This window comes from Empidonax traillii, unplaced genomic scaffold, assembly GCF_003031625.1.
Source record: "Empidonax traillii isolate 1590-97213 ecotype Southwest subspecies unplaced genomic scaffold, ASM303162v1 scaffold91:size2966241, whole genome shotgun sequence".
NCBI classification, from domain to species: Eukaryota; Metazoa; Chordata; class Aves; order Passeriformes; family Tyrannidae; genus Empidonax; species Empidonax traillii.
This window is the reverse complement of record NW_020955284.1, coordinates 2,798,306-2,817,890: the sequence shown is the minus strand read 5'-3', so window position 1 is coordinate 2,817,890 and position 19,585 is coordinate 2,798,306. Positions and strand designations below refer to the sequence as shown.

The following is a 19,585-nucleotide window of genomic DNA, read 5'->3' as shown; positions in this document are numbered from 1 at the left end:
CTCCAGGGAGAACTTTCAGTACTTAAAGGAGTAATGGCTTTAAACTAAAAGAAGGTAGACTTGAACTAGACAGAAGAAATTTTTTCCAAATGAGTGATAAAATGTTGCAACAGATTGCCCAGAAAGGTGGGAGATGCCTCATCCCTGGAAACACTCAAGGTCAGATTGGTCAGGGCTCTGAGCAACTTGAGCTCGTTGAAGATGTCCCTGCTCATTGCGGGGGGGGGTTGGAGTCCTTTAAAGTCCCCTTCCAACTCAAACTACTCTGTGATTCTGTGCAGAGTCTTACACTGATCTCCCCCAGTGCTTCACCTGCCAGGGTAGGAAAAATAACCCTCATGTTACTACTGAGCACATAGTGGCTGGAAATGCAGTTTGGAGAGAGCTTGGCCATGGCTGGGGCCTGGCTCAGCCTCAGCCTCGAGCCTCTGTGGGGGTCCCCACGAGTGCCAAGGCAGAGCTCAGGCCGTGTAACAGGGTGTGAAATCCAGCAGTGAGGCACTGGGGGAGTTTAAGCAGTGCCAAAGCCAGTTGGTATCTGAGCAGAATTCAAGGATGCTAATTTTGGACTGAAATTCCACCTATGTCCATGAAGCTTCAGCTTCATGCCTCTCTGGATGTATTCCCCTGTGCCCTCATCACAGCCTGGTCAATTTGATGAACTGCTCAGTGATTCAGCCTGCACTAACTTTAAGTGCTTTTGCCGTCTTTGTGGAGACAATCCTGAAACGAGCACTGCTTCACCATCTCAAATTAAGGCTTTGCAGATTCAGGGTTTTTTTTTAAGCACTTCACCAATTCCCTGTTCCACACTTGCTGCTGAAATCCAAGAGCAAATCTCTTTTAGGGCAGGTTGTTTTTGGTTATCAGCTTTAACCTCGGGAAACTCTCAACCATTCTGGAGTCAGGTACAGTAAAAGAAGACTTGGGAAGCAAGTTGAAGTCATGTGTTAAATAAGATAAAAATTAAATTATCAAAATAAACAACATCAAACTGTTGGAATGTCAGCTTTTATGGGCTATTACTGGTTTGATACTTTTTGCCCTTTGGCTGTGCGTTCCTAGCACAGAAGGTACTCACTCAGGAACTGCCACCACAGCTGTGCTGTAAGAAAATTCCTTGCAGTTCTCAAAGCTGCTTTGCCTTGCTATCTTCATTAATAAAGTTAAAAAGTAGGGGGGAAAAGGCAGTAAGGGAAGCTTAGCAGTTTTTTCAGAAACATCAAAACTAACATTTCTTCAATATCCTCATACATTTTATTCTTCTCCTGTCTTGTCTAGTTGGCTATTTTAACACAATAATTACTTACACTAAGGAAAAGAAATGTTTCTAGTTGTGTGCCATGTGTTCTGTTTTTCTGAATGTTCCTGGCATTGTCCCCTGGCCCGTCATTATTAACTTCATGTTCCATTAATTTTACTCATCTTCCTCCTAGCCAAGAAACCTTCAGCACCCACGGAAGAATCAGAAGATGCCAGCCTGCCAGCATCTGAAGACAGTCCACAAGCCTTACTTGTACCTGAATCCACAGATTCCCCCCAGAAACAGATGGAAAGAAACCCAGCACAGCTTCCCAGCCCTCCATTGCTCCCAGCTCCACCACCTAAGGCAATCTCCAAAATCACAAAGAGCATCACAGGTCAGTCATTGCTGCTCAGGGAACACTTTCCCATCCCTTGTGTGCTGTTCACCTGCACAGCACAGTACCTAATTCTTTTCTCAGGGCCATTTTGCCCCACAATGCTGTGAATAAGGCCAGTTACACTGAGGGAACAGAACACCAGTTATTCCATGTCCAGTTGCCTGATAACAACACACTGATCTTTGCACTTGACACATCTGAATCTCAGGGGATTATCTGTTGTGTGGCTATTGCACTAAACACGTGTAAACCAAACCAAACCAAACCAAAGCAACTGCAAACATCTGCTGAATCACATGCTCCTATTGATATGCCATAAAACACGGGGAAGATTTCAATGTTTTCATTGCCTACACTCCCACTGGACAGCAGAACAACAGCCAAGATCAAGCTCAAGTCAAAGGCTCTGCAGAGGTTTCTGTCTGAAGGGTTTGCTCTCCAGGGTAGGTCTAAACCAGAGCTATAAAATAAGGTCTGGTTAACAGAGCACACGTGAGGGATACACCTGGCTCCCACAAATCAATCCTCTGTGCCAGACTTCACTCAACATTCCAAAAGCAATTCCTCTGGGCCTGATTTTCTAATATATTGCCAATGTTGTTACGTTTTCCAACATTCTGGCGCTGCAGGAAGGGTGCTAAAATGAATGTGATTTTAGTTGGTTCCAATTTTAGGGCCCCTACATATGGTAAAAGCAGTTAAAAGGGCCTTATTGCAAATTAGACTCAAGTCCTGACATCTGAATGTCAGACCTGTTGGATATTTAGAGTTTGAAATGACAGCCATTATCTCAGCTCTGATTTGCAGCCTGGCACAATGAATAGGGTTTTCAATGTCACCAGGAAAAACAAAACACCAGAGGGGCACTGTGACCTGATCACTGGGGTCATAGAAAAATACTGAGCTCTTCAGACTCTTTGAAGAGAATTACAAGTGTTTGTTTGCCATGGAAATTATCCATGCTTTGTCCATGCTTAAAAGCTGTAAGAATGTGGTATCTGAGTGCTCCTGGGGAGCTGCTGTTCAGGTTGCTTCACATTTCTGTGCCATAGGTTGGGCTGGAGCCTGTCCCTTCCACCCTGCAAAATGAACAGGCAGATCCAGGCCCTCCTGCGACTGAGGAGAAGGCCATGCTTGGCACCAGATGGATTTGGAAACCTGACCTAGAGGGTAGTGAGATTACACCTCCACCAGCAACTTCACAGCATTTCTAGTTGGGGTATTTTGCTGCAAAGTATCTCTTGTAGCATCCAAACTATTCTGAGTTTTGGTATTTCATTCTCATCTGTGTTTTCCACAAGAAACAACTTTTAAATTTTCTCAATGACTTCAATAACTGTAGACCCTTTTTCAGTGGTGATTATACATGTTTATTTTTGTAGGCATGTGGAGGCAGTGCTAAGTTAAAATTAAACAAATACCGTCAGTGAGTGAAAGGGAAGAAAAAAGTGTAGGGAGAAAGGGTGATTATGAAAGAAAAGGAAAATGAAGAGGTTGAAAAGCTCTTCTGTGTTTAGTTTTTTCTCCCTTAACAATGTTAGGGTTGCTTTTAGCAGAGGAATAAGTCAAGCACCAATTAATCAGAGAGAGGAGGGACAGGGCAAGGTGCCAAGACATCACTTTGCAAGATTATTCACTGAACAGCTGTCATTAGGACAAATAAGGTGTGATGTAAGGAAACTCTCAGTATTGCCCTAAGCTGCCACGGGGACAAGATTGGCCCTTGACCTGTTCCAGGAACAGGCTGGGATAAAGACAAAACAAGGTCTGCTCCCCTCCTGTTCTAGCGTTGAACTGAACCCCTTGCTCTGAGGAAACCCAGACACCCCCTCTCACTGTGCAGAGGATAAAGTGACTCAGGAGGTGGTTTTGTTCACCTCCTCATACCTTGACTGATTATAAATGTCCTCTGTGCATCTCCACAGTAGCACATCATCAAAATGCCCCTGAGTGTATCCAAACCCATCTTTCCCCAGCAGAGGTTGGGCTGTCTCCTGGCCACAACAACCATCCTGATGAGTGCAGGAGCAGCTCCGGGGTGGGGAGGTGCCTCATTGCCAAGACATTGCACATCAGGCACACAGAGGGTTAAAGAAATGCCCCTGTGCTTTCAGACTTTTCAGTAACAGGTAACTTCTGGCCTGCCTTGAACCCTGTCTCCTGTATGCACAGAGACAAATGAAGCTCTGGGTGTTAGTTGGGGTTCTGGGTTGGAGGGGCAAAAATGTGCAAAAAACAGCCTCCAGAAATGAAAAAAATAATGTTAGAGCTTTCGTAGAGCGAGAGAGATTTTATTGTGGATTCTCTCCTCCTCACCCCACACAGGTGAAAAAGAGAGCAGCCTCTCAAATTTTCAGTGTTTGACTACAAGAGCTCTTCTTCCTTCTTGTGCTTTTTACAAGGAAATATTTAATAACTGAAGGTTATATGCAAATGTAATTTCTCCCTCTCTAGTTTTCTAGTAGGTTCCCTGCTAATAGGATCCAAGTCCTATTTTACATGGCTATTTCAGAATAATCCTGGCCCGAGCAGAGGTTTTTCCCAGCTATGACTTGAAGAATTAATCTCAAAATGAAGTGCGAAAAAAGTAACAGTTTATCCGTGAAAACAAAAGCTGTACAAGCTGTGTCAGTTTAAATTCCTGTTTAAGGCACTAGGTGGCAACAAGAGGCAAGAAATACTCTCGGATGAGGCTCTCACACTGCCTTTTTACACCCAGCCGACCTGCTGGTGTAAACAACGTCATGTACCACAGGCTTGGGACACAGATGTAAGGGAAAGGGGAAAGGGAAAGAGAACTGCAGAGCGGAAAAACTAATCAGCATCTTTTTCAGGCCACATGTTCAGTTGTCCTCAGGGTGTGAAACTACCAAATTTACAACCAGGGAAGTGTCCACTGGGTCTAAATTTCAACAAAATGCTTACATTGCATAGAAAACAGCTGAATCTGAGGGTAAAAAGAGATTAGGTTTTCCCACCCTTCTTTTTTTTCTTGTTAATGCTCAATAGCACATCTTTCATTTGGATGTCATTTGGTGAGTTTTGTTATGCAAACATCATCCTTGTGTTATGATGATTTTGGCATTTTCTCCACAGCCAGATGAAAGGCAGAGGTCTGAGCTGTGCAGCAATCACAGAGGAGCAGATAATAGACACAGGGACATTCTGTCCAGACTGCAAACCACAGTGCATAAATTTTAATACAGTCTGCCAGAGTCCAGCAGAGAAAGTGCTGGATTGGAAAGCCACCACAGTCCAAACCATTAGTGGTTGGGAGCAAGGGGGAATCAAGAATGTCTTGGGGGGCTGGGACAAAGGACAATCTGATCCTGTGAGAAAAAGGGGAAATGGGGAGATATTTATTTTGCCAGTTCAAAGATATGGATTCATGCAATAAGAGCCTTTTCAACTCAAATAGTTACGCAGCCTGAGCAGTTACCTCATAGCAAGAGCAAAACATCACCATTTTCCTCTGTTCAACACAACAAATTCATTTCAGTGCAGACTCTGTGTGCAAAAAAACAAAAGCGTTTCACAACCTCTTACCCTCTCGCGTCTTTTCAGCAGGAAGTGAAGGCGATGACCCAGCCATGAAATCTCCTCCTTCCACCATCCTGAAGAATTATGTCATTGTCGGTTCCTCCCAAATCTCAGGACAAGCTGCCCTCTTCCATCCCTCTGGCCAGAAAGGTTCAGACCCCCATGGCAGGGGGCAGGTGACGACACCAACGGGTTCCCCCCACCTGGCTGCCGTTCACCTGCCTTTACCTCCCAGCAGAGTCATCGAGGAGCTGCACAGGGCTCTGGCCACCAAGCACCGCCAGGACAGGTACCTGCAGCCTCATGGCCACAGGGGAGCATGAGGACACTCATTCCATGACATCATTTTGTTTGGGATGTGATCCTACCCCGTTCTTAGCGTTTTCAGTACTCCTGCAGCTTGGGTTTGGCACTGCTTGGAACATCTGTCTCCAGTTGAAGTGCTTGATTTGGGAGTTACTTCAAAGCATGTTCTTCCTTTACAAGGAGGCTACTGTGGCATGAAAGTGTCTTTTCAAACAGATAGAATCATGTGGTAATCCCTGACCTGTTGCAAAGCAGAATCTCCCCACGAGATGCCAAGTTAGAGTAGTGAAGGTATATCCTACTCTAAACACCAGCACCCCACACGTGAGAAATGCTGCCATTCCAGGCTGTGTCTTTTGGCTTACATGGGAGCACATGCAACATCCATTTGTAACACAAATGCTTTTGTGGGAGTGCACTGGGTACTTTATCTGGCTTTCATTATAATCTCTCCTTTATTATTAGAGGAGGAAAGAGAGAACCTTTTCCTCCTGGAGCTTCAGAATTAAGTTGGTATCATTTCTTAGTTCTGTTGCCATGGGGAACAGACTCATACAATGTTATTTCCAGGTCTTGTTGAACCTTTGTCACAGTCAGACAATATCAGAGTGGTAATATTTCATGCCATGTGTATTTTACATTAGAAGGATGTGCTGTTGTGGGTTTTTTAGTCACAGTATATCTTGTGACTATATACAAATGAAAAACATCAGCCACCACCCTTCCATATCTTATTTTAGTGACAGAGACAGCAAAGTAGATCCAGATAAGCCATTCTCAGCACAGTTTTGAGAATGCCATGCTGTGTTGGCCCGTGCTGAACTCTTTGCCCTGCCCTTTACGAGCTACAGGACATTCATCACATTCACATATAACAGTAAGTTTCTGCTGTGGCAGTAAAACATTCTTTGTAAAAACTGGGCTGTGCATCTTCCACCCACAGCTTCCATGGAAGAGAAAGCAAAGGCTCTCCAAAAAAAAGAGTGGATGTGCGTCCGTCCAGAACATCCAGCATGGAGCGCAACAAGGAGAAGGAGAACTCCCTGAGTTACAGCAGTGAGTCAGAAAACAAGAGGAACTCAGTTAAAGAGTCAGATGAGAACAAAGAAAACATGATCATGAACTCAGAGCTCAAGGAAGACACTGTTTTTTATCAGGATGAGGAAGTTTTGAATGACTCCATTATTTCTGGTAAGGAAAGTCACTTATATTCTAAAGGTACAATATTAGAGCCTAACTGAGTGCTCCAAACAAAGCAGCATGGAACAGAAAGTACAGAGAAGTGTAAATTCCTCTATTGTCACAGCAACTGCTTTAAGGAATCTTGGTGAAAAGCTAAAGTTAGATTTGAGTCATAATGTTGGGATCGTGTTTGTCTTGCCAGTCACTGCACACTAAGCTGAGGTTTAGGGTGGTGCTGATGGGTCGGTAGATCAGTGTGTTTACTCTCAGTTCCTCGGTGCGAGCTGGGCCATTCCCAAGGCATTCCCGGCCTGGACACTGGGCGGCACTGCAGGTGCCAGCATTCGCTCAAACACACCCTGTGCGTTTGTGAGAGGAGGGAGAGGTGCAGCGGTGACGAGGACAGCGCCAGAACAACTCCCTGACAATCTCCAGATTCCTTCCAGTTTGAAAAAAAAATCTGGGCTGGTTTCCAAGTCAGGGAGTGAAACTATCCATTAATGCAGAGCTGTTTGCAGTCAGGGCACTGCCTTAGCATGCCATCCACTCTGTGCCACTGCCACCACGAGGCAGAGCAGCAGTGCCACAGCCCCCTGGCTACAGGAGAGTGGTGCAGACAGGTGAGGGATCTTACCTTGGCTTTCCATCACCATCCTACTCAATAAATCATTATTTGAAACATCTAAAAACACAAGGCAAGGCAGTCTAGTGCACGAGCTTAAATATCAGAGTAACTAGAATTTAGCCCACAGCTGATAACTGGTATAAGCAAGGTCCTTCCAGCATCGTGCAGTGTTAGGAGTTGTTTTTTACTTGATAGATAGAACAGCAAATATGATAGGACAGTAAAGATACAGGAAATTAAATATCATGATTCAGCTGAATTAAAACAGGAACTTTCCTCAAGAACCTGCAACACAAATATAAAAGGGGTGTGATTTTTCCAAGCATTCCTTGTTGACCTGGCTGAGCTGCCATAAATCAGAAAACAAGCCACAGCCAAGATCCTGCCTGAGATAGCTTGGTCAGGGGGCAGATTGGCATTGAACCTGCATGACTGCCCAGGAAAAATAACTCTTAGGAAAAAAAAATACTTAAATGAGGGTATTTGCAGGTTCACTTTCTACTGCATTTTTATTTGGTGAAATACCCTCCAGATTAATCCATGCCCAGTGCATTTGGACCATGGGAGTGGCCACAGCATAAGCCTTTTAGAAATGCAGACATCTGGATGGAGGGAGCACAGCTTATCCTGAGTGGGTCATATGCTCTCCACCACTCAAATACAACAGCAGGATTTGGGTTAAACTTGAGGTTTTTCAGACATGATTTGTGTTTTTAATTTCCCAAAGTAGTAGGCTCTCTCTTGGTGTGCAACAGGACAGCCTGGGAACAGTCAAACCTGAAAACATGTTTAGGGATACCTGGAAGTTTTCCAGCCCCAAATGTCCTTTAGATTGTTTCAGAAGGAGTTCTGGTGGTCCCTGTGCCCTGCAAATGCCCACTCTGCACCCGCTCCCAGTGAGGCTGAGGGCCTTGAAAACCTTGACGGAGTCCCAGGTCTGTGGCTTTGTGAGCCAAATGTTTCTGATGGAGCCATATATTCAGTCAGCAGAAGGCTCTGCATGGCATCAGCCAAATCATTTAACTTCTTTACCCATCTGCTAAATGTATAAGTAGCACTTCAGAGAGGGCTGGGTGCTTTAATTTAATTAATGTTTCCAACAGACTTTGAAAGCATTCAGAGGAAGGAGCTAAACAAGGGCACAACTTTTAGACTCTAAAAGGGGGTTTGAGCTCCTTATGGTTTCTAAAAAGTTTAGTTTTAGACCAATGCAACTATCAGGAGACCTGTTGCTGCTCACACAGGGAGACCATAACTACTGTGCCCCACCTTCCTTCCCAACAGGTTTGTGTGGGAAGCAGGTTGTGTAAACTCCTCCCCTCTGCGTGAAGAAATTGGAAATCAGTAGTGATAATAATAATATAGCTCCATATATCCCTAGCAAATAAAACCCCAGTATTTGGGAATGAGGATCTTGCCGACCTGCAGAGCATCCTTTAAAAATAGACTTTAATCCTATCTCAAATGCCAAACAAAAATACCAATTAAATGTCATTTTCTTTAAAAAGGAGGTGACCTTTTGTAGAAAAGGTGAAGCATTAAATTGGGAAAAAAAAAAAAAAAAGCCCTTTAAAGTTAAAAGGGACCAAAACAAATTAACCTCCTGTTAACACCCCGAGCTCCCAAAATGAAGCAAAGATTTAACTTGTCATGGATAACAATGCTAACAGAGGAATATGATCCTTCTGCATTTGTAGTGCTCCTTACTTACATGAATGTGTACAACTGCTCCTTGCTCACTGACTTACAGATCACTGTCACTCTGTGATATTCCTGCTCTTCAAACATTCCTGTTTCATTCCCAGGATCTGTCTGTCTAATAACTTTCTTTTCAATGCATGTGCCAGGTACCTTGCCAAGAAAATGCAAGAAGGAACTGCTGGCAGTAAAACTACGGAACAGACCAAGTAAGCAGGAGCTGGAAGACAGGAACATTTTCCCGAGGAGGACAGATGAGGAAAGACAGGAAATCCGGCAGCAGATTGAAATGAAACTCTCAAAGTAAGTGTTGGGATTGAGGGCAGGGAGGAACCTCCCTTTGCAATGGAGTGTCCTCTGAGTCCTGGCAGATGACAATGTCACCCACCCCCAAGTCTATCCACAAACTAATACAGCACATTTTCAGCTGTCAATCAGCCACAGGAAAAAAAAAAATCTTAACTCTGTTTTCAGTGAGGATTGCCCTGATTCCAACAGAAACCAAGACAGAAATCAATGTGGGAGACAAAATTCTGCCTTATCTACCTGCAGCTCCACTGATGTAATCAAGATTTTGAGGTCCTGCCTCAACAAAAATAGTAATATAATTATTTATTAACCTGGTTTGGCTTTGTCAGCACTAGCTGAATTTGAGGATAAAGGCAATCATCACAGCTACTTGCACAAGGGAAAGCTGCTGTATTGGTGGCTGCATTGGTGCTTTAAGAAAGAGGCAGCATTGCCCTCACCTGGGGAAGGTGCCTGTGTCAGTCCAGCTGCAGGCACAGCAGGATGGTCTGGTTTTCATCAGTAACCAGGGCAACAGGGTAGTGCTGTGAGAGAAAAAGCATCACTGTGGCTTGTAGCCTAAAGCAAAGATTTAAGGTGACTGTGAGGCTCAGACTGCACCATTTGGTTGGTGTGTGTGTGTTTTTTTTAAGAGCTCCATTTGGATATCTGCAAACATGAATATTTTAGATGAGACAAAGTGGATTGTTAAATAATCTGTGCTCTGCCTGCCCACAGTGGGACAGTGAGCGCTGCTCGCCGCCAAAATGCTTGGAATCAAATTGAGAAACATGAATAGAAGTTCATTTTCAAGGCTTATTAAATATTAAATATCTCGGGCCTTTCCTGAAAGAAACATTTATTGATATTTAGACTAGCTCATTCATGTGTGTGCTTTTGATTAAACTTTACCTCGGGGGACAGGGAGTGAGAAGCCCACACGTGGATCAGAGCACAAGTCCTGAGGGACCAGAGTCTGGGCAGGAAAACATCCCTGCCAGCACCATGCTTGCCCTCAGCTGAGGAACGTGCTGTTCAGTGAACAGAAATGAGATTTTGGGTGCCCCTCGTGATGCTCCTGCCCCTGATGGAGTCATTGCCTTCCTCCAATCTCAGTGATTGCGTGACAGCACTCGGCTCCCGAAGGAAAACGGTGCATCGTGCCGGTGACTGCACAAGGCACTGCAGGTGCCAGACCCTGTCACAAAAAACGTGTGCATCTCATACAAGATCCTGTTACAATCTGCTTTAAGTTCCAAGAGTTACAGGCAGAGCAAATCATAGATGTGTCCCATTAATAACCATCGGCAGAAAACCTGGACCATCTGGATCCTGCAAGCCTTGTGTATTCATTGCAGGGGAATGTTTAGGCTGCATTGCTAATTCCAGTATTATGGCCACTCAGTTGCTCATGAGATCTCTTCACAGGTCAGGAGCCCAATCTGATTGCTCTAAAATACACAAAAAATGGTTTCCACCCCAGTGCATCCCTAAAACCAAGTTCAACCGTCACAAAGTATTCACAGAATGAGAAGATTATGTCACATCCAGCCACATCTCACACTGCTGAAATGCCTAGAAGGTCACATCTTGTTTCAGTCCAGCCTGACTTCTATTAGTGTGAAAGGTCTAACGGAATTGCAGCTGCAGATGGTGTAACTACAGGTTTTATCCCTTTCTTTTCATTTATCATTTAACTTGCTTAGTAGTGAGCCTAAAGAATTCCATTCAAGGATGCTTGCCTGAAGTCAAATGTCTGGGAATTCAGAAGGAATTTGTTGGGCAGGTGAAGACAAGGGCTGGTCATGACCAGGAGGTGTCTATAGGTGAATGCAGTGAAGGGACCCTCCCCACTGCCTGCTCTGGTTTTTTGGCACAGTCTGTGATGCAGACCATTGATCTCATTGGTGATGTCTAGAGGTTGGCTAAAAGCCATCTTTGTTCCAAGTGCTGGAAAACATGCCTTCATTTAGCTCCTTCTTCCTGGAATGTGGAATATCGAGTGCATTTCGGGGAACAGACGGTACAGAGATGGCTGGAATAGCCAGGAATGGCAAAACAGATTGGAAGCCCTCTCCCACACAACTTCCAGCACATATGTGAGCTGGCAGAGCTCAGCTCAGCTCTTAACTCATCCACCAGAATAGAACATGACCACGCAGACAAGCTCAGGTGGTGGATGCATCAGGAAAATATTTACACCAGGAAAAGCAAGTAGGTGTTCAACAAAAGCCAACCACCAACCAACCACGTAAAAATGGGTATGGGTAAAGGCCAGAGAGTGAAAGCCCAGAGACATCCCTCTGGAGTTTGTGACTAGGACTCACCCCACAAAACCCAGACCACCCCAGAGCCCCCTCTCAGCGCAGCCCGGCAGTGGCGTGGAAATGGAACCACACTGGGGAGAGTGAAATTCTTGGATGGGATTTTGAGGTCTTTACATTCATTCATTTCACTGGTACTTGTGCAGCTTAATCTCTTTGTGAGAACTTGGAAGTTTATAGCTGAGGAACTCGCTGCTGAGTGCTGAGGTGGGAAGTACTGACCAGGAAATGGGATCCAGTAGGAATGTCTGCTCTCTGTAGGGTTTTGCCACGGCCTGTGCAGGTGAGAGCATGTTGCTGCTGCCGCCATACTAATAACACTTGATAACAGCAAATCATGAATCCACGTGTACCATCAGGTTATAGACCCGTTCCTTAGCACCAAAAAATAATATATGGGCAGATTAGCGAGTAGTTAAGAAAACAGGCAGTTGTTTACAAGATCGATATTTTTCAGCACAGTTGTAGGATTTGATGGTCTGTAGCTGTCTAGCAAATTGCCTCAGTCCCACAGCTAACACAGCCTAGGTCTGTGCTCTGGAGGAAAAGCTGTGCTGACATGCCTAATGTGCAAAATACATCAAATAATAGTGTTTATGTAACTTCAGAAACGGGGAGACAAAAGAATATCATCTTCTCAATACCACTGTATTTTTAAATGGCTCCGGTTGTAACACATTTCAACAGTAGCTGTGAGCCTGCTGAGAAAATCAACTCTCTGCTATCATTCTCATGAGTGTTTATGAAGTCAAAGCTAAAATCCCTATTTTTCTTCACTTTCCCACTTATTCCATCTCAAAAGGAGACTGAGGAGTTCTATCTTTTGAGCCAGATTCCACTTTTACAGCAGTGCAAATCTACTGACTTCAGACTTATTATTGACTGACAGCAGCATGAGGATTCCAGGAGTCATTTATGTGCATTGCTGCTTTTGAAAAGTGTATTTCCTGTATTTCGTGCTCCCAGCCAATTTAATCTACCACTTGTTGCCGTGGAAACACGTACTTCTCCCTGCTCCTCCATCCAAGATGGCAGGATTCCATTTTTCCCAGATTTCCCTATGCTGCAGTGCTTCTCTTACTTATTCATGCATCTCCAGTGCCCCAAACCAGGGTGTACACTTGCAATATTCTACTGTGCAGGAGGCAACAGGGCTCCCAACAGGTCTTGGTTCCCATTAGCATGTGCTTGGAGTACAGATAATAAGCCCTCGATGGAATTCAGCGAATTTGGAGCTCTTTGTGTCACGAGGCAGGAAAGACAAATTTGCAAGTACAATTATTTGCAATATCTACTTTCTGTCTTACAGACTCACGTTGTTCTAGAGGGGGTTTAAGCTGAAACCTGGGAGAATAAAATAGTTGCTAGACTGAAGAGTGATGCAGGGAAAGGTTGCTTAATTAAATTCGATATCTGAGTGTTTAGGAAGTTGATGTTTGAGCTGCCTGGGTGGCTGGTGTTTTTCAAGAATGCCTCATATAACCACAGTTGAAGACACCCCAGTATTGCTTAATGTTTCAATGCATACATGAATTCCTGGAAAAGATAATACTTCATGTTCTGTTTCCCCTCCTTGGGCATTTGCATAAGTAGACACGATGTGTTAAATGGCACTTAAGAGATTACGGAGACAGGAATTCATATGCAGAAACGTGGGTATCAAAGGAGTCAGACAGGAGGAACGATGGGCATGTGGACACAGAGTAGAACCAAAACTTGAGCACCTAAAACTGATCTTTACCACGCTGAAAATCTTGGCCTGGGTAAGTGTATCATGCTGGGGCAAGGCTTCTTGGCAATGTGAAGTGGTATCTTTATTCAGTACTTTAGCACATCTGGCATCTGTAGTTCTAGTGCTGCCCTGAGGTTCTTGGAGGGGCATTTTCAAGTTGACTTGCCCAGAAACTGCAGCTGTAGCTAAATGCACACGTGGAGTAGAGCCTGGTTTGTACCTCAGCCTCAGGTAACAGAGCGTGAAGTCTGCAGTGATGCTTGAGACAGAACAATACCAGGCAAAGAGCACTTCAGATTTGCAGCCTAAAATACAGCCTGACAGTTCACCACAGAGCCATCACAAAGGAAATGTTACCTATTGACGACACAAAAGCTGTCCTGTTTCCCAAGGACGGCACGTTCAGTGCCACTTCCTCACAGAAATGTCTCAGCGCAGCTTTGCTCACTGAAAAGGCATCAGCTCTCCAGACGGAGAGGTTCAGCAGGAAACTGGCCTAAATCCCCAGAATTTAGGGGAATATTTTTTTTAGTTTGACCAAAAAAGGGTGTGTGTGTGTGCCCAAACCACTAGTAGCCCTGATGGAGAAGTTAAGTAGCTTCTGAACTGAGCCCAGTTTAGAGATTCACCTAAACTCACCTGGAGCTTAGCAATGGTTTTTGATGGAGCTCCAACTGCCAGTCACTGCACTAAAATCAGGGAACTGCCCTGATTTCAGAAGGCTGGGAAGACTTGACACAGATTCATTGCAGAGAGAGAAAGGCAGGGGCAGGCACAGAGAACAGCTCAGCTGTCAGCACTAATTAACTGTGTACAGTTTAATGCCTTTCCTTCTCATTTGGCAGCGATCAGCCAGGTAACATCTCCCTGATGCTAAAAATAACCCCAAAGCACTGCGTGGGTGGCTGTGCAGCCTCAGCTCCTCACATGAGACACGAGCTATTTATAGAGCCAGTTTAATTCAGGGGGCGTGTGTGGAAGCCCAGGGAGTCTCCTGCCTCCTCTGCACCAGACAGAAGAACGTGCTGGTGGTGAGGGACCAGCCTGGGGGGCTGCTGGCAGTACGTGGCTGCAGGATTTTATTAAGAGCTTCCACAGTACCTGAGGGCTGTGTGAGGATTTGGGGTTTTTTTTTAAATGTTTTGTCCCTTTTGAGTTACGGCCCCTGCTTTTCTTTTTATGGAAGAGAAAAATATTGTGGAGAAGGGAGGAGGTGCAAATGATGCTGAGATTTTTTTTTTTTTTTTTTTTTTTGGCGCTGCCACCAGGATTTAGATGTCTGGATCCCACAGGCATTAATATTCCCTCTGCCCTTCCCTGGTGTCAGGCAGTGGCACACACCTAAAATCCCTGCTGTGAACACAGGGACAGACTGTGACAGCACTGGCCTGGTCAAGGGGGCTGAGGTTTAGTGTGTGTGCTGCCAGAGGTACTGAGACAGCCTTCAGTGATAAAGATCAGGAGGAAAGGGAGAAGCCTCAAGTGTTTTTATCATCTCCAAGCAGTGAGGGAGTTCAGCCTCCTGTTTGCAGGGCTTTTCATGTCCAAGGGAGTGCAGTTCAAACACGAGCATTAGAGGAGACTCAAGTGCCTCTGTACATGCTGTACCTTGGCTACACTGTCCCCTTGTCTTAAGGGCTGAAGAGCTCTTGAGAAAGCTTTGTTCCCTTTCAGGTATTACAGTCACAAAAATAGAATGATCTTCACTAACATGAATCCCTGGCCAGCAAATAAACCTGACCCCAAGAGTGTGATCATTCCAGGCCCTCTGGACAGAGGCTCTTTAACCAGAGGCACTTGCTTGCTTCAGCAGTGAACCAGTGCTTGCACAATTAATTGTGGAGCATCCTGGCAGCTCTGGGCAAGAGCTGTGATCTGCAGCTGAACCACAAAGAGCAATTTGCTGTCTCAGACCAGCCCACAGCTTGTCTGGCTAGGATTTTTGAACACACTAATTCATTTATAAAGGGTTGGAACAGGGAGGACTTAATCCTGTGTAATTTTTTGAGTTGAACACATGCACAGGACCCAGAGCCGCTCTCAGGGCAGGTGTGTAGTGCTAAGGGTTCAGCACACCCCTCCTGCTGGAAATGGTGGCTGTTTTTGCAAACATGGGGCAGTGTCACTGCAGAGGCAGGAACTTCTGCCAGGGGACAAAATAAAGATTCAAATTCCCAGGGCACAGCTGATGAAAGATTGTCTTCTGGGAAGACACTATCTCCTCACACTGCTCTGTTCTACTTCTCTGGCAGTGCTGGGAATTCATAATCAAACATGTTTTCCACAGTACAGTGAAGGCAAGGGCAGCAGGTCAGAGCACAGCAGGCAAGGGAAGAGCAGAGCAGCAGGTTGTAAACACAGATAGGAATATACAGGGCCTTTTCTGGGACACTGAGTCAATTCCTCGAATAGATCTTCTGGCATAAGTGGCACATGTGAAACTAGGAATATAAAAATCAGAGTTCAGAAAGCTGTAAAATATCACAGGGGGCCACAATTACGTAAATAAACTTACGGGAAAACTGCTAAGGCAAGTGTAAGCAAATAAGGAAAAAAAACATTTTAGGAAAGAAAAGAGTGCACTTGCTTTGCCAAACCGCCTACAGATGGGAGCATGTGTTCAGGCTCAGATCCTCCCTCAGAAACTGGGCACCTACACAGGTCTGGAGATCTGGGCTCGAGCCCTGTGAGGTGACAAGCAGTCATAAACCAAAATGGAAATGCAAAGAAAGCCACTAAGACTCTGTAATGCTTCACCTTTCACTGGATTATGATTCAGGTCCTTGAGCTAGTTGGAGTCTGCAGCACAAGTAATTACAGAAAGAAATTACTTTAATTTAATTTGCAGAGCTTAATCGATAGAGACCAAAGTAAGCTGTTCTGGTTGTCACAGTGATTTGTGCTGATTTATGATGCAAACCTGACCAGAACAAGGTGCTGGAACAGTTGTGAGCTCCTGATAACCCAAGGGTTGAGCAGGGAGGGATTTGGGCATTCATTCATTCATCCTCTTTGTGGGGATGGTCACTGTGTTACTGAGATTATTTAGGATTAGGTTTTTTTTTGTTCCTTTTCTGTTAATGAAATTCAGGAAAAATGTTTTATGCACTGAAAGCCAAGCACTTACTTCACTGTAGTTGGAATAGAAGCCAGATAGGAAGGACAGCTTGTATCTGAAAGACTATGAACTGGCACAAGTAAAATCTGAGCCAGAAAGGGGTTTACCTGCATGTTTTCCCAGTTCTAATGTATCCACTTCAGATGTGCCACTTGAAAGCATGTAAGAACAAAAGAGAGAGAGGGGGGAAGTTTTGCTGTTGTGTTGGTTCTTCTGCCACTTGCCCTTTAAACCCAACCAAATTTAAATGCAGACTGGGTATAAATGAGTGTCCCCATCAGTGTTGCTGTGAATTGCCTGCAGAATGCCAAAGTGGAGAGAAACTTCTCCCACTAAATTTGACGTGTGGCTTTTAGTTTGGAGAAGGGAAAAGACAAAAAACTTCTTTACTGTGGGATGTCAGATCTGCACACACCATACCTGGAGGGCACATGGCTATACCACAGCAGAGTTATCTCTGAATTACGGGCAGCGTTGGCAGATGAATCATCTGCACCTTCGCGTGAGCAGCTCGGTCGTATTTTTGGATTCTCTTCCAAGAACTGTCTCAGCACATGTGATCCAAGGAAATTAATTCATATAGAGCAGTTGCTGCCTCTCCAAATACTGTGAGAGTTACTAGAGTTTCCTCCTCCTGCGGCTCTGAGCACAACTTCTGTAGCCTGGTTCATTCACGATGTTAATTCCTGCAGGAATCGGAGGCTCGGCCTTGCAGCTTTCATACAGAAAACTGGGTCAGTCTGGCACAGTTGTTACCTTGCTGAGAGAACTTCAGAGAAGGCAAGGGGGATGAGAAATGAAGAAGATAAATATTTAGAAAATAAGGGGAGGGCGGGAAAAGGAAAGAAAACAGGTCAGAACAGAAGGTCATTGATTTCAATCGACCACTGCTCAATAGATATTGTAGAGTCGTATCAATTATTAAAACACAGCTCCAGCTAAATCTTTTTGATTCCATTGCCTGTGCCCACCTGGCAAGTTGCAGCTCTGTAATCAGGTCTTGTGGGTTTTTTCCTGTAGTTTGGGAGCTACTTGTGTCAGACAGAGCACTGCAAGTTTCCTTCAGTGCTTCTGGTTTTGAGGATAATTAACTCATCCAAATGGCCTGCACACTTCCTTGACCTTTCCAGGCTCTGAAGGGTATTTTTCTCCCCTGAAAATCACTCTTATTTTCTATCTTTTTCTTTAGCTGTCACAAGTAACAAACAAAAGTAAAAAAAAAAAAAGAACTCCCAGATTTATCATCCCATGCTCAAGTATTTATCCAGTGTAGTTAATAAGGAAGAGATGACACCTTTGGAGGTTGAGGACCTGCTTCTGTTGAAAATCCACTTAGGTAGAGGACTGTTTCATGGCAATTAGGAAACAAGAATCAGAAAGATGGCAAAATCTGAGTGTTAAATCACACTAGAGACAAGAATTTATATGTAGTTAGTTCACTATTGTGCAAAGATGTGTCAATTATTTGGTTTTTTAATACTATCCAAAATACTACTCAGCCAAGAGACAAACAGAATAAAACCATGAGTGCCTCACTGTTGAAAAAGAGCTCTCAAAATCAAGACTACACGGCACACAGACGAACCACCAGTGTCATTTGCTTGAGATGATCATATTCATTAAGCAAATTAAATTCTGAATGAATTAATATTTCATTAGTTTCTCAGAAATCATGTTTAAAATACTAAAAATAATTAAAAAAATAAGCTAGGCTCTCCCAGCAGTGTCTGCAGAGAGCAGCTGGCCCGGTGCAAAGAGATCAGGCTAATTTGAGGGTGTCTGCAAAAGCCATATTCTGGCCAGGCTGCTCTGCACTCTGTCATGATGATCACTGGGAGTGGCTACAGCACTTCCAAACGCCACCCAACTGGGGCAAAATCCTCCTTCTCAAGGAAAGGTTAAACAAACCAGGGTTAATGGGTGAGGAAAGTTATATTTGTAGGCATCACGCAATCCAGCTTAAAGAAATCCCTTTACAGAAGGTCATAACTGGGAATGGGAGGCATGTGGGAATGGCAAGCTGAGGTGTAGAGGGGTGATGGGAGCAGGAAGCTCAGGGTCAGCAGGACTTTGGGTGGACCAGAGGCCCAGCTCTCAAATGCTGTGACTCACTGTGCATCAGCTGCAGTGAAAAACAGGCTCCAAATGCCTAGAAAAGCAGGGTATGATGGAGATGTTTGCACAGTTAAGGCCTCTTCCAGCTCACTGAGGAGCCACTGCCAGCTCAGCCCGCTCTGCCGAGCTCACCCCATCCCAGCAGTCACTCCTCAGACAGGGAACAGCTCTGAGGAGACAGCGGAGGTGGGAAAACAGAACCAGAACACGGAGACCTCACAGATGTTTTCCTCCCAGCCTTGTGCTTTGACAGTAAGAGACAGTGCATGTTGTACCATAACAAATCATAGCTGTTCTGTCAAGAATAAATGCTCAGGTCAATAGGGAATGTTACATAATTAAATTCTTACATATTATTCAATTGAAGAACCCAGGTTTCAAAAGCTCAGAATATTCTGTTCTGCCTGAAATTTGCCAGTAAATTCTGTTTGGATTTACATGGCCATGAGTAAACACAAGATCCTAAACAAAACTAAGGTGGGGGGAGTCCCAAAAAGCTTTGGGGAAGAGCAAACAGAAAATGAGGATAACATTTTAAAATTCAAATCCTCTCTGCATTTCCCTGTAAGTTAGCCTGTCTGCAACGCTCAGTGCCACACACAGTGGCATCAAGTGGCAAGCCATACAACTCACCCAGTCCAATTTAAAAACAAAGGAGAGCAGAATTACTGAAATACCATTTGCAGAGGGAAGCGAATAAATCCCCAGAGGGTCTGCAAATCTGGCTTTCCAGACAAGACACTTTGCCACACTTTCCTATTCTGTACAACAGAGATAACCACGTAGAACAGCACTAGCAGAGCTGCAGGGGAGAGAACTGCAAACCAGGTGATTGTTTGGACCAGGGGACTCAAACTTCTACAGAGTGTCTGGGTCGTTTTGAGCTGTCAGTGGAACACTTTGCATTGAAAAGCCACTCTCAAGCGAAATTCTGAGAAAAGCAAAATATTAAAATCAAATAAATGGCAATGCAGTAAAGAAGCAGGATTCAGAGCCTGCTGTGGGCAAAGGCTG

General features: G+C 44.5%; 1 protein-coding gene across 2 annotated transcripts in view; it reads left to right on the top strand.

Moving 5' to 3' along the window:
* Positions 1 to 19,585, top strand: part of PHACTR3 (phosphatase and actin regulator 3) — a 96,314-nt gene that overhangs the window by 59,511 nt on the left and 17,218 nt on the right. For both annotated transcript variants that reach the window (XM_027881642.1, XM_027881643.1), the window contains exons 5-8: positions 1,437 to 1,640; positions 5,211 to 5,472; positions 6,433 to 6,680; positions 9,144 to 9,297. In XM_027881642.1, coding sequence (XP_027737443.1) covers positions 1,437 to 1,640; positions 5,211 to 5,472; positions 6,433 to 6,680; positions 9,144 to 9,297 — 868 coding nt within the window. The remainder of the gene's footprint in view (positions 1 to 1,436; positions 1,641 to 5,210; positions 5,473 to 6,432; positions 6,681 to 9,143; positions 9,298 to 19,585) is intronic.